The sequence below is a fragment of the Ctenopharyngodon idella genome, chromosome 17 (genome assembly GCF_019924925.1).
Source record: "Ctenopharyngodon idella isolate HZGC_01 chromosome 17, HZGC01, whole genome shotgun sequence".
Lineage (NCBI taxonomy): Eukaryota > Metazoa > Chordata > Actinopteri > Cypriniformes > Xenocyprididae > Ctenopharyngodon > Ctenopharyngodon idella.
Genome location: NC_067236.1, coordinates 228,919 through 252,228, shown reverse-complemented (window position 1 = coordinate 252,228; position 23,310 = coordinate 228,919). Strand labels below are relative to the sequence as shown.

The 23,310-nt window shown below is 39.2% G+C and overlaps 1 protein-coding gene across 3 annotated transcripts in view; it reads left to right on the top strand.

The window, feature by feature from the left end:
* Nucleotides 1-23,310, top strand: part of kif6 (kinesin family member 6) — a 204,618-nt gene that overhangs the window by 111,477 nt on the left and 69,831 nt on the right. For all 3 annotated transcript variants that reach the window (XR_007925896.1, XM_051867843.1, XM_051867844.1), the window contains exons 12-13: nt 730-880; nt 4,297-4,491. Coding sequence is in view for 2 of the 3 variants with exons in the window: in XM_051867843.1 (XP_051723803.1) it covers nt 730-880; nt 4,297-4,491 (346 nt within the window). In the remaining variant the exon portion in view is untranslated. The remainder of the gene's footprint in view (nt 1-729; nt 881-4,296; nt 4,492-23,310) is intronic.

The window sequence follows — 23,310 nt, the reverse complement described above, 5'->3', positions numbered from 1 at the left end:
GATGTGCAATGTATATTATGAGAAAATGAAAGTGTTTTTTGACCTTGGATGCATGTAAACCTGTTGTAGGAGACCTCCAAAACAAAAAACAGGAACCTTTCAAATACCATAATAGGGGCACTTTAATTGAAAATGAGCTGCATATTCCTGCCCTATCTTCAGAAGAGGGCATAGCGTATACATCTCTGCTTTGAATACACATTTGGTAGAAGCAACATGACTGAGAATGAGAGAACCGGTGTTCAGCCGTGTGGTTAAAGGGTGCATAATATAATGTATGCAATAAAATGTCATTTCTTGTTTGTTTTCTTATTGTTTTTTGTTATAGGGCAAAATAAGGCTGTAACAGGGCTGCATACATTAAAGTGAAAGTAATAATAATTAGGATTAGTTTTGTTACAATTAATTAAATATAAATTCAATATATTTTTGTGTTTAAAACTAGCTACTTCTCTTGCTATGTTAATTTTATGCTCAATTTTACTTAACATATTAAATAGTTTACACAACAATAAAAAAAAAAAAAAAAAAAAAAAGCTATTGTGGAATGTGCCTAATAACAGCATTAACTAATTATTAACTAACTATTTTTTGTGTTGTGCCCTGAACAATTACAAAGAAATATTTAGGATTTTCTTGTCTCAAATAAAAGGAGAGCACATTCTAGCTACATGAAAGTAATTCTCCAACAATGAAAAGTATTACATATCAAACAAATTTCCTTTTTAGGTGAAAGTGCAAGAGAGATCCTGTTCTCAAAATGGGGTGAGTAATGGCAGCAGTCCTTCTTTAATGGGCATGTCTGATGGAGAGGAGAGAAAATCACATACAGAACTCCAAAAGCTGCGGGACACGTTGACCCACCGTGATAATGAGATCAGTATCCTTTTCCTCAACTTAATAATAATAGTTATTTTATAAACCTAAGACTCTGTGTCTCACTACATCTACATTCCTTTATTTTCAGCCCCCCAAAAAAGTAAACACACTTTCATTTCCAGTATAACAGTCTGGTTAATGTAAATAATGAAAAATGAAAGATATTATTCAAATGTATGCCAGTAAAATCAAAACAATGAAACAACTGGATGTTTAATATAGTTTGTTATATTTTTTTTCATCATAATAATATTTCTGTCATGACAAACTCAGAAGATTTTAGTAATGATTAGTAATGAATATGACAATGCTAATGGTCTTGATGGAATAGATCTGCTATGCTATTGCTGCTCCTGATATTGCAACTGTGGTTGATTATTGCTGTTGCTGCTGCTGCTGCATAGCAAGTACAGGGATCTGCTACTGCTAATACAAACACCAATACGCTGCTGTGGCATGTAACCACTATACCAACAGAGGAGGGAGAGGGGAGGTTGGGGGCTCTGGAGTTGGGAGCAGTCCTGGAGGCCGGAAGGTAGTGGGAGGAACTGGCGGACAGAAACACCAAGGTGAAGATGATAGAGGGAGGAGCCAGGGAGGAGGAGCCACAGAGATACCGAGAGGGGAGCCAGGACGAAGCCCCACAGTGGAATCAATAGAGGGAGGAGCAAGGATGGAAGCAGGAACCCATCTCTCTGGCATGGAGACTTGAAACATGCTGTATCTGTTGTTGTTTTGCTGGACTAAGACTCTGAACGTAGTGTGACTGTTAATGTCTCTTTTCTCACAGACTGTAGACTCAGAATGTTGTCATATCTGTTGCTGTCTCACAAGTTGTTGACTCAGAACATGGAATCTGTTGCTGCTCTTCCTTCACAGGCTGGAGGCTCAGAACGGTGTATTTGTTAATGTCTCAGAATGGTATTGTCTATCTGTTAATGTCTAACTGGATAAGCCGGCGATTCAGAATGTGGTTGTCTGTTACAGTCTCTCTAGACAGACTGGAGACTCAGAACAAGGAGTGTCTGATTATGGGTATCCCTTTATCCCTTTCCAATGAGGAGGAGATTGCAATTTGGTGCTTCTCCATTTCAGTGTGACCCACCCTTCTTTCCCCTGTGAGACTCATTTGCATAATCTAAAGCACTCAGTTAGAACAGTATTGTTAAAGTTTTACCAATGCATTGCTCACTTCCCAAACCAACACCAAAATACCTTTGGCATTGTTCTTGTAAGGAACCCCGCATCGGCCCAAAAACGGAATCTGACGGCCTTGGCGAAGGTTAACGCGTGTATGTCTTTTCAGCGCCTCTGTGAAGTTCACTTAATTTCACTCGTTTAATCTGACTCCAATTTTAAATGATTATTACTCTTAGGTTGTGTTTCCAATTGGAAATTAATCATTTGTATTAATTTAGATTTTTGATTATTCTGGGTATCTCATATTTTCAATTATTCGTTCATTATAGACCCATATCACTTAGAAAAGTCACTTCGGCCGGTGAGTGCCTTTCACAATCACAAACTCGCCAGTTCTGATCTTAGTCAGAGGGTGCAGAGTTTACTAATGCATTTGAGTCGAACCGCCACATGCTTGCTCATACAAAAACACAGTTTTCTTAGTCACAATACTGCAACTTGCTAAGCCAGTTGATAGACAAAAATCAAAAAGTCCTATGATGTGCTCACATGCTCTTTTCATGGGCCTTTAGTTTTAATCTATCCTGACGCAGATTTGCGGAAATATGGACTCCAATAATCTACTGGTCATAATGATTTCAGAAGAATCCAGAGTAAATCAAATATAACATTTTATTTGTCAAGTAAAAATGTATCATGTCAATTTCATAGTTGGACAATTAGAAGCCAATTCAGAAATAATAAATGCATAACATCAATTACTCAAAGAAATGCATATACACACAGTGATGTGTGAATGTCTTCAGACATTCAACCATCTCTGCATGGGGGCTTCTGGCTACAGAAAAATCCCGCATGACTGCTTTACACTTCACCTTATATACAGACCAGAACAAAAGGGTTGTAAATATTTATTACACCAACACCTGTTTTGGGGGAGAGGAGTGGGTGTTTCAACACCCAAAAGGATGACAGAATTCTCCTTAGTTTTCAATCTTCTTCATAATACTAGTGACTGCTGTGAAATTGAGACCATTTTACCAATCGCACTTTGACATTTAAACGAGACATTTAAAATGATACCAAACATGAAAGGGAAAAAACAATAGGTATACAAGTTACATTATACATAGAATATAAACTTTCAGTGACTTGAGTCAGGGGAAAGGAAGGAGGGTTTTTGTGTGTGTGTGGGGGGGGGTTGCATCCTGTAGATGTGTGAGGGCAAGGCGTTGTCCTATGCTATTTCTTTGAGATCTTCTCTCCGGATAAGCTTTATTGCTTTATTGCAGAGTTCTTGTTCTCAGTTTTTGTCTTAGCAGGAAAATCAAGTCTTACATTCTGAACGCACAGAGTCCAAACATGATGGAAAAAGATTGAACTGTAATGCATGCATTCATTTGTATGTTAACAGATGAATTTGTGTAACATGTTGCAATACAAATAGCTGTCACAGAGAATACTTATTTCTCTGAATAAGTGTGAAATTGATGTTTTGTAGTTTACATAAATTTTAAGGTTTTCAAACATAGTTATGAATGGATTTAGGTAGATTCTTGTGGCCTCTCTTTGTTTCAGCCACCACTACTGCATTCAAAGGATCCTAAGGGATTTTTATGGCGGCCTGGGACTAAACCTTAGAATTAGTGAACGAAAATAGAGCACTTTAAGTACATTATAGAAGTGTACTTTTTTTCACCTGGGGTTGGACATTTGTTTGTACTAGTCCACCAAGATCCAAGAGTCAGAGACGGACCACTCATAAAACTGGGCCTTGGAATGTGCTGTTCACTACAAAATGATTTGAACACAAATCTGGTTCTCAAGTTAAACTCACTACTGATCAAGTGACAGTGGTTAACAGCCCACCGGGCTGTAATGAGTGAATAGAGACTTAAATTTTGGTCTGTTCTTCAAGTTCTTATTCACAAATCTTTCATATTGATTCAGAAGATTTGGAGTATCATACAGAGTTGTAAGGACTACATTTATAATGTTTTTATGCTGATTTAGCTTTCTTTTGGAACTTCACAGCCCCAATCCACATTCATTCAAATTATATTGATCAGGGTTTTAGCTAAACTCTGCAGGGCAGAATTTGCAGAACCCTGCACTACATTCTTGACCAGTTGTTACAGGGATACCCAAGTCATGATTTTGAATCTCCAGAAACTTACACTGTTTTGCATTTGATTGACTGTTTTGCATTTGATTCTCCTTGTATCATACAGGTCTCCAGGCCGAAACGAATCATTATCCTTAATTTAAGCTTTTCAGGTATATTAGTTAACATGCTCAAGAGAGAAAAGATGAAAGTACAAGATGTTACTTCCCAGCTGGCACAGTTACACAATCAAAACCCATCAACCTACAGTTCATCACGGTCACCCACAGCCCTACAGGCGGAGGAGAGTGAAAAATGTGACACCATTGATTACACACATACTCATCATTTGATAACCAGAAAAAGGGGTGAGTGACCACAAGCAAGATATTTATAGGCATATATTACGTGGAATTCACTACATATTATGCCTGCTTTCAGTTGCCTAACCACTCAAACAAACTGCAGATTCACTGCCACTTACTCAACAGAATAATGCAGCTGTTAAAAATGAAGAGGAAATGAGTCAGACTTGTTTCATAGGACAATATGCTACATGGTTTCCCAGGGTTGGAATGCCAGGGCTTTGCTTGTGGTAGTGGTTTTTGTTGTTGTCAGGTGCTTGGTTTAGGAAAGGGCAATGTCTCAATTACAAAGTGCTGAAGCTTTCGTTTGAATTCAAAAATAAAACTAAAAGGCTAGAATAACACAGTCCAGGCATGCAATGACAGGACTGGATTTTGCAGGGCAAACAGGACCATATATACAGCAAAACAACCACAACAGTCTGGCACACAAAGAAAATAAATATGGATTAAAGTTTGGAGGGTAATGAGTGAGAGAAGGTAGTGCAATTTAACTCATGAGAAAACTAGGGATGTGACAGAAGCCTTATTCATTGGTACTGAAGACGTCACTTCCGCTATGCTCACCACCATTTTTGTGTCCGACATGGCAAAGAACACAGCAGCGCTTTATCATACTGATGATCATCTTTAGCTTCAGCGCGAGCTCTCAAACAGCAACGCAAAACGTTAATATTATCAGTCTGGCACACAAAGAAAATAAATATGGATTAAAGTTTGGAGGGTAATGAGTGAGAGAAGGTAGTGCAATTTAACTAATGAGAAAACTAGGGATGTGACAGAAGCCTTATTCATAGGTACTGAAGACGTCACTTCCGCTATGCTCACCGCCATTTTTGTGTCCGACATGGCAACGAACACAGCAGCGCTTTATCGTACTGATGATCATCTTTAGCTTCAGCGCAAGCTCTCAAACAGCAACACAAAACATTAATAACTATGATTTGGGCTGTCATATACATAACGTTATAATTGTATACACTATTGTAACGTTGTGAATTATTTGGGCTTAGTTGCTGTGTTTTGGCGTGTTGTTACAGGAAGAATGCATACAACAGGAGTATTCTGAATATGTAACAGTTCAAGTTCATCTGTGTGTGATTTTGTGCAAATAAAAGTTGTAACATTATGTCTATTTTGTATAAATAATACGAGAACAATACAAGTGCTAGTTATTAAAGATAATGCATTAATGTTTTTGAAAAAATAGTAAACATTTTTAATATTACAGTAATAGTAAACATCTTTAATTACTGTTTGAAATAACATCATTGCTGTTTGAGCTGCACGCGCTGAAGAGAATGAACACCCGTAAACTAAAGCACTTTGCTAGAAGGTTAATTAACTCAATGGAACACATCCTATATAAGATAATTCAAATATTTATAAGATTTCAAACTGGAGCAAGCCATTTGATTACACAGCAAGACGACTGCTGTTATTTTGGTGGTTTGCTACATGATTTGAGAACAGAACTCTTTTACTTCACTGTCCCTTGTTGATAGACATTTTTAATTTGCCTAAAACAATATGGAGCTAGGCCAGTATGTTTTGTCTCCCACTTGATTCTCGCTGACAGCTGTTAGGACGATGTAGTTTAGAGTGGGACAATTTCGCATTCATTTACACTGAACCAAAACAGTATCAGAGTTGCCTTTGATACTAGGGGCTGAGGTGGGTCAGACCCGCCATTCTTTAGGTCTGCTTTTATGCGGCATTGCATCTTTACGCACAATTTTGAGCAGACACAGATTAGAGCAGCCTTAACTTGGCTGTGTAAAGATGCCTTTATTAACCCAGAAGGATCTAAGCCTGGGGTTAACACCATGCCTAAGCATCCCACCACAGCACTGATTTTACTGATAGAGAGAGCTCTAGCAATCTGAGTGGTCTAATGAACCCAGTAAAAAGACCAGAACCCGTGAAGTAGTCCCCCTTCAGGGGACAGAACCAGTCATATCTTTGGCTGGAGGTGTGGAGCGAATCCCAGTGCTACAAGAAGATTTTCTCAAAAAGAGAGATACCGGTTGCAAAACTATCAGAGGCCTTGAAGAAAGTGGCCTATATTGCCTATATAACTACCTGCCCAACTAAGCTGTGAAAGGGATCACACCTTAAGGCTGGTGCACACTGTGCGATTTTGGCCATGATTTGGTCATCTGAGGCAAATTTTGAGAATCCTAAAAGATTCCTATAATCCTAGGCTAAAATCTATAGTCTTTGATCGCTAGTTTGACTTGTTCACAGACAGCCGATTAATGACCGTTGTGATCAAATTTTACCTCCGACGAAATTCTGGCAGTGTCAGAAGATTTGGCACACAGTCCTGCAGTGTGACTTCTCCTACGATGAATGTCAAATTGTCTTTAGTTTTCAAGACAATCCGTGGTCAAAAATGAACACTAGGATGTCTTTGTTAGCCACCATTTCAGTCCCGCGTGTAATGCAGCTCACAGTCACCAAACGCGTATGGGTTGATGATGTAAAACTCCAGACAAGTTTTCATGCGTGCATTCTTTTTTACTCTAGTGAAAAAATAGTATAGGGGAGAGCGGGGCACAACCTAACTGTCATGATCCCAGCCTGTGTTCCCCTGTCGTGTGTGGACTTTTTGTTATTTCCTGTGTTACGCCATGTTTTGTAGTCCTTTGTAGTTTTCCATTTTGATTTGTCTCCCCAGGTGTTTCTTGTTTCCTTGTTATCTTGTTAAGCCTGTTTCCTCTTGTGTATATATACCCCAGTGTTTCTCATGTTCTTTGTCTGGTGTTGTCCTTTCATGGATGTTACGTGTGTGCGCACTTGTCAGTTTTTCCCTTCATGTTCTGGATTAATCAGTTTTGCCTGGATTTACTTTATTATGTTTGTTTGAATAAATGTTTTCTGCATCTGGATCCTACTCTCGTTCCTCTGAAACGGCCACCGTTACAGAACACCAGACCAAATAAGGATCCAGCAGCTTTTCTGAGGAACATTGACCAAGTATGGACACGGCGAGAATTTTGTTAGCCCTTAGACAAGGCCCACGATCACTGGAGAACTATGTTCGCGAATTTTTAGCCATCGCAAACTTTTCTGATCTACCAGGCTGCCTCTTGATAGACCTTTTTTGTGATGGCATTAATCAACCTCTACAGTCCGAACTTAGACGAGACAGTCCGCATTCATCATTGAGTTGTTTTTTGGATTTTGCTTTGTTGACTGTTGGCTCTCTATTCACTGTGGGTGTCGTGGAGGAATGCAACACCTTGTCTGCTCATGTAATGGCTGCCACGCTAGAGCACACTCACAAAATGGCGGCCACGATGACACCAAATCAAGTCACGGTTGATCTTCATGAGCCAAGTCAAGTCACAGTTGATCTTCGTGAGCCAAGTCAAGTTGATCTTCGTGAGCCAAGTCAAGTCACAGTTGATCTTCGTGAGCCAAGTCAACTCACAGCTGATCTTCGTGAGTCAAGTCAAATCACAGCTGATCTTCGTGAGTCTAGTCAAGTCACCATTGATCTTCATGAATCCAGTCGCGTCACAGTTGATCTTCATGAGCCAAGTCAAGTTACAATTGATCTTCGTGAGTCAAGTCAAATCACTGCTGATCTTCATGAATCTAGTCACGTCTCCGCTGATCTTCCAGAGCCACGTCATCTCTCCGCTGATCGTCCAGAGCCACGTCACGTCTCCGCTGATCGTCCAGAGCCACGTCACGTCTCAGCGGATCTTTCAGAGCCTCGCCACATTATGTCTGACACTCCAGAGCCACGTCACGTCTCAGCGGATCTTTCAGAGCCTCGCCACATTATATATAATGGGGGTCGCCTTAAGGTCCTTTCACACTGGATGCGATTTTGACGCGCGAATTATTCACGCAATGGTTTTATTTTTTGATCAGCTGTTTGTGTAATGAGTGCTTCCACACCGAACGCGAATGTGCTGCTGCGAAAAAACTACGTTTATTTTTTTCGCTTCAATGTTGATTTTTTTTTTTCACTTTCGAGGCGACAGAAAAGGCTTCAACCAATCAAATACAAGGAAACAAAGGTGACGTCACATCAACAATGACGGATCATCTGAATGTTTATTTAAACTATAGGTCTAGTAGTTAAACTTCTATCTGTAGTCCATAGGCATACAATTTTCCCCATCTTAGACAGAAGCCTATTTATAGCCTGGGCTACTCACAGTATATGTGAGTGGGTTTCTTTTCTGTAAACGAAATGTCCAGTAGATGTCACTAGCTATTCAATCAACATTAACCTTTGACAGGTATCGCATTTCTCACGAGATTACAGCTCCTGTGGAAGTACATGCAAATCGCTGTAGGCTATAGACAAAGATAACATAACCTTTTGAGGTAAAACTTGTTGATTTTTTTTTTTTTTTTTTAAACCTAATTGTGTCTGTGACTATGGAAAGTGAATGTGTTGCCGTCAGTACGACAGTAGGGACTTTAAGCAGCAGCTGCTGATACAACGGCAACGGCATTCTGGCGTTCTGTTGCGCATGCGCAAAGTTAACTGCTACTTCTTGACGTTCTACTGTAACCATCTACTACGGGAGAATAGCCGATTTGCCGTAGTCGATAATACGTGACAGGTTAGATAAGTAAATGTTATGTTCTATGGTTATGTGGTATTTTAGTTGTATTTGTATGTCATTTAATGCCAAAAGCAACCATTCTCTTGCTTTTATTTACATGTAATGTATTGTTTACTATGTCAAATGATTAAATGATCCACGCCGTCCTCTTTGTTGTTGCTTAGCGATTTTTGCGTTCTTTAGCTACGGCAGTTGACAGTTTACTTCCGGTCGCCGTTGCCGTTCCATCAACAGCTGTTGCTTAAAGTCCCTAGTGTCTCGTCAGATGCGGTGCCACTGTCTGGAGGAGCTCCTCAAATTGTCCCACGGACATTCAAAGGTAAGTACGGAACCGGCCATGATAAAGTTTTAGCTCCTGTACAAGATTAGCGTACTCCCCCTCAGACTCTCTGTTCTTTAAGACTGGGTGCACCCAAAACCTTCTTTTCGGTCTTTGAAAAAAAAATGAAAAGCTCGTCTTCACTGGATAATGAAGTGTCCATGTTGTTTGTCCTGAGCAGTTAAACTGACCAACTTTTTCAACAGGATGAAGATTATTTTGTTGAAATATATATATTTTTTCATTCAGCTGTCGCCGCGAATGTTTGGGAATCTTTCAGAGCAACAAACGTTGCAAATTCGGGTCGCGGCTGATGTGAATGGTTTTGACGCAAACTATTCACAGGCGAACTATTCGCTTTTTCAGCTAAGGTGGCTGCCACGCCTGAGCCCTCTGCAAGATGGCTGCCACGCCTGAGCCCGCAGCCAAGATGGCTGCCACGCCTGAGCCCTCAGCCAAGATGGCTGCCACGCCTGAGCCCACAGCCAAGATGGCTGCCACGCCTGAGCCCACAGCCAAGATGGCTGCCACGGCTGAGCCCACAGCCAAGATGGCTGCCACGGCTGAGCCCTCAGAGATTGCAGCGCTGGTCATTATGGCCACAGCCATTTGGTGTGTGTGGGCACACACATTGGATCCAGTCCATGAATCCACTCCAGAGCCCACTCCAGTCCATGAATCCGCTCCAGTCCTTGAATCCGCTCCAGAGCCCATTCCAGTCCATGAATCCGCTCCAGAGTTTGCCCAGGTCCCAGAACCCAGCCTCGTGGCCTATGAACTTCTTGTCTGCCTCGACACGACCACAGAGTTCATACCTGAACTGCATGTCTGCCTCAACGTGACCGCAGAGGTCATTCTTGAATTGTCTGCCTGCCTCAAAATGACCAGAGAGGTCGCTCTGGTCAGAACCTTGTAGGGCATTCCTGAGCTCCCTGCCTGTCCAGTTATGGCACTAGTGAGGGTCTGTTCCAACGTGGGTGTCTTCAAGCCTGTCTGCGCTACTGTGGTGGTTGTCTGCTCCGCCGTGGGGGTCTTCAAGCCCGTCTACACTGCCGTGGTGGTCGTCTGCTCCGCCGTGGGGGTCTTCAAGCCCGTCTGCGCTACCGGGGTGGTCGTCTGCTCCGCTGTGGGGGTCTTCAAGCCCTCCGGCTCCGCCAAAGCCCACCTCTGCCATGCCCTGGTTCTTGTCTGGTTCCCCTGCACGGTCCTGGCCCTCCATCCCTCCCCCTGTTCCACCCACCTGGACTATTTACTGTGGAGCGTCTGGAATCCACTTCTTAAGGGGGGGGCTCTGTCATGATCCCAGCCTGTGTTCCCCTGTCGTGTGTGGACTTTTTATTACTTCCTGTGTTACGCCATGTTTTGTAGTACTTTGTAGTTTTTCATGTTGATTTGTCTCCCCAGGTGTTTCTTGTTTCCTTGTTATCTTGTTAAGCCTGTTTCCCCTTGTGTATATATACCCCAGTGTTTCTCATGTTCTTTGTGTGGTGTTGTCCTTCCATGGATGTTACGTGTGTGCGCTTGTTGTCAGTTTTTCCCTTCATATTCTGGATTAATCAGTTTTGCCTGGATTTACTTTATTATGTTTGTTTGAATAAATGTTTTCTGCATCTGGATCCTACTCTCATTCCTCTGAAACGGCCACCGTTACACTAACGCTTTTTGACTTTCTCAGTTTGTGTAAATCTACTTAGGGTTCAGGGAATTTCTTTTGTTCCACATTAATTTCACACATGTCTAGTACAAATATGTGGCTTTGTTTCATTAATACAGTGTATACTTTTTTCTTTAACTACTCTGAAAGAAGGGAAGTGAAATGTGACAACATGCCCCATAGGTGGGACGCATTGTAACATGTAATGGGGCACGTTGTAACATGACCATATGACAGCTAAAAATTTAATCTGACTTAATTTAAAAAATATACATGACAAACTAAAATATTTTGTCAATAAAAGACAATAATTTTTTTTCCCCCATATAAAATAATAGCATTTTTTTAAAAATTCAAATTTAAATAATTTTGTAGTTTGACAATGAACACTCTGCAAAACACAGCTATACAGCACTGGTCAAAACAATACAGGCAAACAGATGAAGAAACATATCCAGACATTCAGAAAAACACAGAGCTGAACAAAAACACTCCTCTCCCTCCACTCACAGCTCTCACAGAAAACAAGATAAATAGACGAGCCAGTACAAATGCTGAACATTTCTTGAAATAATATTTTCTGGATGTTCAGGTTCTTCCTCTCAGTCTTTATTCACCTTTTTTTTCCATAGTTTATCAACAGAAATTCATAAAAGTTAATTATGCCAGTTATATTGCAACTGTATAGAATAGTATAGTTCTAGTAGCGGGGCACATTGTAACGCAGTGTTACAACGAACCCCATCTGCACAACTGGAATTTAAACCTGGTTAGTGTCTTCTGCTAGTTAGTGAAGCATTAAAGAACTACCCAAACAGCTAAAAAACAGATAGGAGATTAAAATAATATCAGATTTGTCTAATTTTAAATAAAAACAAAAAATATAGATGAAAAATTAGCTTAAGTAAGAAATTTACTTTTGCTATTGTTAAATAAATGTTCAGTGATATCTTCCATAGATTTTTGAATTTTGGCGCAATTTTTTCTCTCTATATTGTCGATATGGCAACTAGTAAATACGCTAAGTTTCTTCATGCTAGCGTGTTTGGAAGTATTTAAACCATGTGTGTTACAACTATGTGTTTTGTTAGTTTGTGCCCCGTGCTTCCCTACTTAAGCACAATTTATTTGTATGTACTTTAGTATAACTAAATGTACTTGTGGCACACTATAAATTGGTATACTTAAAGTCTGCTAAATTGGAACAACTAATTTTGTACTAAATGCATTTTTGTTGTCCAAAAGCAGTGCTGAAGTTCAACTAAAGTTGTATTAAATATACTTGTTTGTGCTAAAGTGGAACTGTTCCAAGTATACTTAAGTACACTTTAAATATACTCTTGTATTTAAGTTTTGAAATGCAGAATTCACTCAGCATAAACTTTAGATGTATTTTGGTGACATTAGAATTGCAATTAAATTACATTGTAAGAGTGTTGAACATACATTAATATTATACTGATAACAAACTTTTAGTGATTTTAAAACACATTGCAATGGCATAACAAGTTAACTTGTAGTGTGCTAATGGCATCATTATAGTGTGCTTCAAATAGGCTACAATAAAGTAATCTTTATAAATAAAGTTACAGCTTTAGAATATGCCTGATTGATTGTTCTCCCGCGGTAGAAATCGCATTCCGGGGGGGAGAAATGGTAACGCGGGGGCACCGCGATGCGACCGCAAAGGGCAGGGGCTCAATTTCTTTCACCATTTCAAACTGACTATATGTTGTTTTCTTTATTTGTCATATTTACATATATTTACTAATGTATGCATATCTGTTTGCAACCATGCAAAATTGTGAAAAGTGCTATTGAATTAAATTAAACAATAGCCTACCTGATATTCAAAGTGTGAGCAAATTATTAAAAAAGGTAAAGGTCATAATTATAAAACTTATGATTATTTTTTGCAACTCAAAAACCATTTCCTGTAAACTTTTATCTAGGCCAACACTATTTTTTATACTAAACAAGTAGAACTCAAATACTGTTCATTGAATTGGACATCATAACAGGTCAACATAGTATTCAACAAAAATAAATTACTGAAGTATATAAAAATGTAACAAATGAAATCATTTTATTTGCAAATTTCTCATGGTTACGTCTGAGCTGTAGGCAAAAGTTGGGTTTGAAAATTCTGCCCTTACAGCCAATTAGCAGAAACAAACTAGATGTTTCAGTTCATACCTCATGTTTTCTGTGGTTTGCACAAAAAGAAAGCCTTGTCTAAAAATTATATAGCATCATCTAAAAATAATTTGATCATTCTCGGATTTGAAATACATGGTGAGACTTGTGTCTTTAGCTACAATGACTTTCTAGACTCTAAAGTTTCCTTCTGACAAATGTGCCAAAATCTGCAACACAGATTCCCAATAGTGTGCACTTCAGTGAGTTCGGTTGTTTAGCAAAAGTACAGCAAATGCAAGTGTGATGGCATTGGCTTTATGGCGTGTTCAAAACATATCAATCATTGTGGTTCAACCAATAGTAGGACATTGGGGCAGGCCAATGGGGGTCAAGGTTTAGCTTCAGCAGTTACAGTGTTTTCAAGTCATGTCAGAAAGAATGTATTTAAAATGCACATGAACATCAGCACAGCTCATAATTATGAGTTTAGCTAACTCTGGATTTCCTTAAGAGTTTCCAAGTTAAGTACGTGACGGTGAGAAAACAACAGTTATCAATCCAGAAGGTGAAAAGCATGAGAAGTTTGAAGCAGGCGGACAGGTCTACCCAGTCACAACACTGAAAAGGTCTGAATGATCAAATTACCTCAATCAATAGAGCTAGCACTGGCTGAAAGACTCTTGAAATACCTACCCAACTAAGATGTAAAAGGCAATCACAGACTTAGTGAGCAAAGTTATTAACCTAGACTTTATTAAAGAATTTGATGCTCTATCTGAGTTAGTACTGGCTACAGATGAAGTCTTAATTGTTGGTGGTTTTAATATCCATGTTGACAATAAAAATGCACTAGGATTGGCATTTTTAGACATTCTAAACTACAGTTCAGGGACGTTAAACCCTGATCTGGCATGCAACAGTACCCTTACTTGATAGGTGTGATGTATGCCGGAAAGTAGCATTCGACGTCATTCTCGCACGAAGAGGAAAGTGACAGTAAACAACAATGGAGGACATACAGCAGCTTTGTTTGAGCTAATGCTGAAAGCTGCAAGGAAAAACAGCCGAAAATTACACATTGTGTTGCAGCGATATTGTGTTGTCATTCCCCTTGTAGCACGCGCAAGTGACAATTCTCTGTCAACCAATCAACGTTCTGCAGTGAGTGTAGCTCCACCCTTTTGGTACCGGTACTATTGGTACTATTGTGTTAGGTAACCCAATGGAAGGGTCCCAAAAAAGTGGTGCGGTACAGTTCGGAATAAGGGTACCATTCACAACTTCTGACAATGTAAACGGCAAAATTGCATACTGTACTGTACTGTACCGCTCTGGGGAAACAAGCCATAATGGAGTTAGACAACATGTTTCAGGACCCATTGTTGTAATCATAAGATCAATAATCAATAGATTTAATATTGTCACATGGAATTGATGTTGATGAATTGTTCTCCCGTGGTAGAAATCACGACCGCAAAGGGCACTTTCACTTTCGAGATCAAAGGGGCCTAAAAAAAACGAAACTCAGCGTATATTTGTCCCTCAAACATAAGAAATATATCTATTGAATGCTGGAAATTTATAATCTTAAAGAAACAATTCACCAAAGAACCAGTTCGAAAAGAGATACTTCCTGATTATGTAATCCTTATGAAAGTTGCATTTCTCTCCAAAGGTGCGTCCACTGTCCTGCGGAGATGAGAGCTTGCAGCCAAGGTGGATGATCTCTTTTAATTGAGGACGTCTTAGGGGTGGTTTTTCCAAATATTTGTGAAGGGAGAAATTCATTGTCATACTTTATGGACTACTTGTATTTTATATTGGATTGTTAACCAGACGATAGGCTCATGTCGTTCATGTCGTTATCATTTTGTTCTTTTAATGTCAGGGGTATTCGAGATTTAACTTAACAAAAGGCTGTTTTTTTGTATTGCAAGAGATTTAATGTAGATTTTTCTTTCTTTTTTTTCTTTTTTTTTTAACAGTTCAATTGTCCTGTGTTTATTTATTTTTAAAGAACAAAGAAAAAAATAAAATAAAAAAAAAGACATACATAAATAACAGTTGTCTTCAGAGGGGTCATAGTAAAGCAATCATACTGTCACATATTAGTAAACAGTTCGAAGCACCCAGTAATATTTGTGTTCAACTCATTCGCATCCCTATAATACCACACAGGCCGCCCTTCAGCGTCCGACACAAACTGTCTCCCAAGTGGGAGAGAAAAGGATCCCAGATTTTGTAAAACTGAAGAGGCTTGTTTTTGAGGAAAGAGCTCAGAGCTTCCAATGGCATAATGTCCAATATACTCTTTGTCCATTGCGTCTTTGTTGGTGACATCTCAGAAATCCACTGCAGCAGTATGCAGCATCTGGCAGTAAACAATAAGATTTTAAGCAGCTGAATCTTGGAAGAGTTCCAGGTGTTATGTGGAAGAATCCCTAAAATACAGACCAATGGGTCCAGGTCCAAGGAAATTCTTAATATATTATTAATTTCTTGAACAACATCTGACCAGAATACCTTATATAAGAACACTCAAAAATACAATGAAAATATGTACCATTCCCGTTTTACATTTAACACAGGCCTTTGAAAATGTATTGTTTATCTTATGACATTTAACTGGGGAGATCTGAAGCCTGTCTATTACTTTAAATTGCATTTCAAGTGCTTTATTAGTAACTAAATACCCAGACAACCCCAACCACATGTCATCCCAGTCACACTCTTCAATCGGAGAGCCCAGGTCCCTTTCCCACAGCTCCTTGGACCCACGTGTGCTTTCCCTTTAAGATTCTAACAGTGTTTTGTAAAATCTTGTTATCATTTAAGTACTACCCTGCTTATCGTGTAAGGATTCCTCCAGAGGAGATATACATATTCCAAGTGAATTTGCTCTAAGTATATTTGAAATTAAGCTTTTCGTCTGGAGGTACCTAAAAATATGGAAATTTGGGAAGTTACATTTTTCTTTAAATTTGTCAAAAGTCATAATCTCACCATTTATTAGTAGGTCTCCAATAACAGAGATTCCTTTTTTCACCCAAGCCAAAAAAGGTCCCGGTTCAAGGCCTGGAGGGAAATCAGGATTCATAAACAAAGGAGTGAGAGGAGAATGCTTATTACAGTGGCCTTCCCATCTCCTGGTCCATTTCCACACTCTCAGTGTGGACTGTAGCAAAAAATTCCCTCTGAAAGCTGCTTTAACCTTATTTTTTGACATGTACAACAAATGACTTAAAGGGATGGGAGATATAGAATTCCTTTCAATATCCAGCCACGAACTGTCAGGGTCTTCTCTAATCCATTCCGCGAACTAGAAGATCTTTGAATTCTTTATAAAACTCTGATGTGAGCCCATCAGGCCCAGGCACCTTATTGTTACGCAAGGCTTTGATAGGAGATTTAATTTCTTCCTCAGTTACAGGCTTATTTAGCATCTCTTTCTGTTCATCTGAGACTCTGGGTATGTTCAGGCCATTCAAAAAACTCTCCATATTAGATTCAAGTAAAGAGTCTACCTCCAAACTGTACAGCTTCTCATAGAACAACTGGAAAGTTGTATTAATCTCCTTATTACTGTATACTATTTGTCCAGAAGGGTTTTTCACATGTGGAATGACCTGAGAATTTGCTTTATGCCTCATCAAGTTAGCTAAGTATCTGCTTGGCTTATTGCCGGATTCATAGAGATGATGTTTAGCATACATGAGGGATTTCTCTGCATTGCCCAAAAGAATTGACTCAAGGGCTCCTTTGACAGTGGTAATTCTAATCTGTAAAGCCTCAGATTGGGCATCATGCTCTTTTTGTAGTTTATTCAGTTCCTTTTCTAGATTTAATTGGACTTTTCCTTTGTTCTTTTTTTTTTTTTTTTTTTTTTTTTTTTTTTTTTTTTGAAGCTACATAAATGATAATACCACGGGTATAAGCCTTAGCTGTATCCCAGAGGAGACCTGGAGACACATCTGTTTTATCATTGTCATTTAGAAACAGTCTGAACTGTTCTTTAAAATAATTCTTGAAATGTGGGTCCTTAATCAAATAGTTATTAAATCGCCAATATCTTGGCTGTTGACTCTCACTACTAAGAAATTCAAGATATACTGGAGCATGGTCTGAGATTACTATGTTGCCAATAGAGCAGGTCAAAACATTTTGTAGGGAGAAAGTTGGGATAAAAAAAATAATTTATCAGGGGGGGCGCTAGCACGCGGTGAATGGAGTAGACACACTTTTTGAGTCTCCTCAAGCTGCTTCTTGTTTGTGTTTAATATACCCGTCAATATACCAGTTCACCATAAGTGTGATTACACTGTTCATTATTAAATTATTGGAGATTGCAGCAGTGTGGTTAAAGTTTTTATTTTTGCACATTTAAATGACTTCCAAGAAGCTCTCGAAGGCTGCGCAGCAGAGTAAGGATGGCGACGCCTCGGGTGATTCCCTCCCCTCAGCAACCGCCAGCGCTACTCGCTGCTATTGAGACACAAGGCAACAATCTGAAGAGGCTGATTGAGGATACTAAGTTGTCCATCAACAGTCGCCTTGATGCACTGGATGCCGTGCTGGCGAATGTACAGTCTGAACAGTCGGGTGTTAAAAAAAGGGTAGAGGAGCTGGAATTAGCCGTGACGGCCTATGATTCGCGCTTGGAAGATGTAGAGAGAATCTGTGAGGAACTGCGTTCTGACAACAAATTTCTCTGTGCTAAGGTGAATGACTTGGAAGGCCGCTCTCGCAGGCTTAATTTGAAATTTGTGGGGATAAAAGGAGCGGAGCAGGGTCATCCTACTACGTTTATTACTGAGCTGATTGCCACGCTGTTTGGCCAAGACAAATTTCCTAAACCGGTCAAAGTGGATCGCACTCACAGATCCTTGCGACCGAAGCCTTCAGATGATGAGAGGCCGCGTCCGATCATTGCGAAGCTTCATCATGATCGCGATTAACTGATCCTCCGTCTGAGCCGCGAGAACGCTCCATTACATTACATGGGGAAACCAGTGCATATCTTTCCGGATTACACAGCGGAGGTGGCCTCGAAACGACGCGCATTCGGATCAGTGCTGAAAGTTCTGAGGGAAGCGGGGGTATCCTGCTCTCTTCTTTTTCCTGCAAGATTGCGAGTTAAGCACAAGGACTCCATCTCTATGTTCGACTCGCCAGATGAAGCACGAAAATTTGCGAACTCTCTTTCTGCCGAATGACTTTTCTTAGCGATTCTAGATTACTAGGCTGCTGCATTGGTCTGGTCAGGGCAGACTGCAGTTAAGTTATTCCTTTATTTATTTATTTATTTTAACTTGACGGACTATGTTTTGAATTTTGTTAGCAGTAGGAGCATGATCGAGACTTGTTTTTGCCCACTGTTTTTGGAGTTAGTTTCCTTGTTTTCTCTCCCTGTGCTCCACTACCTTCCAGATGATGGGTAAGTTTCGCCGTTTCAGTTGGGGAAATGGTCATGGGTGGGGGGTAAGTTGTGATGGGGTTGGCCAGTGAAGGGGTATTTCAGTGTTTACTGCCTGCTTATATTCATTACCAATGTTACGCTACTTCATTGACAATGGTTGATGCATTTAGTTCTGTTGGAGGGACAAATGTTACATTTGTATCTTGGAATGTTAGAGGTATGGGACACCAGATTAAAAGAGGCAAAGTATTTGCACATCTTAAGTCCCTCTCTGCTGATATGATTTTCCTTCAAGAGACCCACATTAATCAGACTGAACAGAGACGACTTAGATTTAATTGGATCTCACAAGAATATCAGTCCTCCTTTTCTTCAAAGGCTAGGGGTGTTGCCATTTTATTCTGCAAATCCATCCCATTTCGTTTGTCAACTGTCATTGCTGATCCTGCCGGTAGATATATTTTAGTATCTGGTCATATAAATTCCTTTCCAGTTACTTGTTTAAACATATATGGTCCAAATTTTGATGATCCTAATTTTTTTAGAAAGGTTTTTGATTTGTTTCCTGACCCCAGTTCTACAAACATAATAATTGGTGGTGATTTTAACTGTTATCTTGATGCCTATTTGGACCGTTCCTCCACACAGGTCCCTTATATTTTACACTCAGTTAGCACTTTAAATCATCTATGTAAATCTTTGAACTTAGTTGACATTTGGAGATTGCAACACCCATCTGTTAGAGACTACTCATTCTTTTCACCTGTACACAAATCCTATACTAGAATTGATTATTTTCTTGTTGACTCTAAACTTATTCCAAATGTTATACAGACCAAGTATAATAATATAATCATTTCTGACCATAGCCCGCTTACCATGGTGTTTAAGTTTTCTCTATCTCAGTCTAAGTACTATTGGCGTTTGAACCCTGGTTTATTACTACGAGAGCAATCTCATAAATACATTTCTTCTCACATTAAGCAGTTTCTTGAATTCAACGATACAGGCGATGTGTCCGATTCCATTCTGTGGGAGACCTTTAAAGTAGTATTGCGGGGTAATGTAATTGCCTATGAAGCGAGCAGAAATAAAGAGAAACGCAAACGTCTTGCCGAAATTTAAGCCCTGCTTACACCCATGGAGCAGGCATATAGACTATCCAAATCCCAGTCTGATTTTAATAACATGTTAAAACTGAAATACAAATATATTAATATTTTGAGTGAACAGGTCAGTAATATACTTCTTAAAGTAAAACGTAAACGTTTGAGATGGGTGACAAACCTGATAGGTTACTCTCTCGGCAACTAAGAGGCATGCAGGCCAAAAGAGCTATTTTTCAAATTAAGTCGAGCTCTGGTGTGCTGTTAACTGAGCCAAAGGAAATAAATGCTTGTTTTCTTCAATTTTATAAGCATCTTTTTACTTTGAAATGTAACGTGCCCGACTCCGATATTACTGACTTTCTTGATACTATGGACATTCCAAAGCTTAGTGAGCTTATTTTGAAGGCCATCAAGTCCTTTCCAAACAGTAAGGCCTCAGGGTCTGACGGGTTCTGTATTGAATTCTATAAAGCTCATGCAGATATAATTGCCCCATTATTACTTAGAACGATAAATCATTCTTTTAAAAATAAACTGTTCCCTAATTCTCTATACGAGGCAAACATTTGTTTATTATTGAAAAAAAAAACAGGGATGACACTGATCCTTCCAGTTATAGACCATTAAGTTTGCTTAACTGTGACCAGAAGATTGTTGCAAAAGTGTTGGCCAGCCGTCTGAGCAAACATATTGCCTCATTAATCCATCCTGATCAGACTGGATTTATTTTGGATAGATTCTCTTTTTCAAATGTTCGACGTCTGTTAAATGTTATGCATACTGTAGGCTCTCAGAGGTCTAAGGCAGCCATTATTTCACTTGATGCCGAGAAGGCCTTTGATCAGATCGAGTGGCGATATCTATATTCAGTGCTAAATAAGTTTGGGTTTGGTAAAAAAATTTTGTACATACATTGAGATGCTTTATGCAAACCCAAAATCGCAATACTTACCAATCTGAACAAATCGGACTATGTTCCTCTTTATCGTGGGACAAGGCAGGGTTGTTGCCTTAGTCCCTTATTATTCAATCTGGCACTGGAGCCACTGGCCACAAGCATTCGGCACCATTCTTCTATTAGTGGCATTACAATCGGTTCTGTAGAGACCAGACTCTCTTTATATGCAGATGATTTACTTTTATTTTTAAATGATGCTGTTGATTCTTTACCCCCCTTAATGGATTTGATAAGTCATTTTGGTTCTTTTTCAGGGTATTCAATTAACTGGAAGAAAAGCATTTTTGTTCCTCTTGGCAGTAATTTTCCTAATAATTTCTTAGAGTCCCTCCCTTTTAAAATTGTTCGTGATCATTTTACTTATTTAGGATTGGTAATTCCAACAGATCCAAAAGACATATTTAAGCTTAATTTTATGGCTGCAATAAAGAGCCTTAAATCCACCATTGAAAAATGGAGAATCTTACCATTATCGTTGATGGCCCTCCCGAGGTTTTTATATTTGTTTCAGAATTTGCCTATTTATCTCACAAAATCTTTTTTTAAAAATCTAGACTCTATAATTTTTTTGTTAATTTGGGGTTTTAAGGCACATCGTATCTCTAAGGTACATTTAGAAAAGTCTAAAGCGCTGGGTGGATTGGCAATGCCAGTTTTTACTATTGGGCAGCGAACATAAGGGCTTTGATGTATTGGAATTATGGCTCACCCTGTTTTGATATTTGATATAGTGCAGTGGATACCCCTAGCTGGATTCACATGGAATCTCATTCTGTAAATAAGAGCTCTCTCCTTGCTTTACTATTTTCCAATTTGAGTGTTCCTTTAAAGAACATTACTAAAAAATGTTGTAGTGCATAGCTCTTTAGGGATATTAAAACAAATTAAGAAATTTCTTGGTATCACACAGCCTTCTCTTTATTCTCCCATATGTGAGAATCATAATTTTATACCTGCTTTGAGTGATAGAATCTTCCAAATGTGGAATAATAAAGGTCTTTCTACATTTAACGAGCTGTACACAGATGGTCACTTTTCCTCCTTTGATCACCTTCTTAGTAGATTTCATCTTTCTCATTATCATTTTTTTTGTTTCTTGCAGATTCTGCATTATGTTCGGCAGGCTTTCTCTGACTATAGGATTCAGCAGGAAGAGCACTGTTTCTATAACCTAATGCGAAGAGCACCAGACTCTAGGCATATGGTTTCACTATTAGTTTCCCTGTTCTCTTCGCAGTTGAATACATCTTCTGATTATCTTAGGGTAGCCTGGGAAAAGGAGGCTGGTGTCAACTTATCTGTCAACCTCTGGTCTGAAATCTTGAAGAGAATACATAGCTTCAACTAATTCAGTTTAAAATTGTACACAGACTGCACTATTCCAAAACCAAACTCCATAAGATCTACCCAAATGTGTCTCCTTTGTGTGATCGATGTCAGGGTGCAGAGGGAACCTTACCTCATTCTTTTTGGTTTTGCCTGAAACTCCAGAATTACTGGCAAGATATTTTCGCCTGGTACTCAGTAGCATATGATCAGACTCTTCCTCCTGAAATGGAATTGGCCATCTTTGGCTATTCTGACACAGTGTCCTCTTTACCTTATTATTTGCAACTGGCATTAATGTTGGGCATGGTTGTAGCCAAGAGAATTATATTAAGGGATTGGAAAGCCACTGCTTCCCCATGTTTTCAGAAATGGCTGGCTGAGATGGTGTCTGTCTTAAACCTTGAAAAAATACGGCTTAACGAAGCAAAGTCTCTTAATTTTTCCATGGTCTGGGGTCCCTTCCTCCAACACTTACATGAAGGCAGGACTTAAAGATAGTAATATGTCTGTTATACAGTTTTTTTGTGCTGATTTCTATCCCCCCAACTGTATGAGTTATATTTATTCTTTGTACTTTATCTAGGCATTTATGTCATTTGTGTCTGGCCTTTTTTTTTTTTTTTTGGTGTGGGGGGGGGGGGGGGGGGGGGGGGTGTTGCTGTTTGTTTGTTGTTATAAAACTAATACAAATAATATTGAGAGAAAAATAATCTATCCTGGAAGAACTTTTATGGACTTTTTTTTTTTAATTCAAGTTTTTATTATTTTCATCCGGTACATGACAAATTCATACAAAACACAGATTACAGATATATAGCCTATAAATGCTACACATAAGGCCAAAATATATACTGTGCTTGCAATCAACAAAAATAAACAAATACTAAATGAGGGAAAAGGAACAGAGAGGAAAAAATCTTGCATATAAGTAGTGCACAATAATAAGAAGTCAAAGTTATTGTGTCACATGGGTAGACAGCGTCACATAGGACCAAAAATCTTCCCAGACAGGGATACACACTGGGACACATGCTCTGTTCTTATTATGTAGTTTGTAAAGCAGACGTTCATACGAGGCTGTCTTTGTCATTATGTTGACCCATTCTTTTAACTCTGGGATTTTGGGAGTTTTCCAGTGTTTCAAAATAACTCTAGCCATCACAGAGACCCCCACCATAATCACTGCGAACTCTCCATTTGAAATATTTGGCATCTGCTCCCTGTCTCCCAATAGACACAATTTTGGTGATCGTGGTATTGTTGTTCCAAGCCATTTACTCAAAATATTTAGAATTTGGTGCCATAA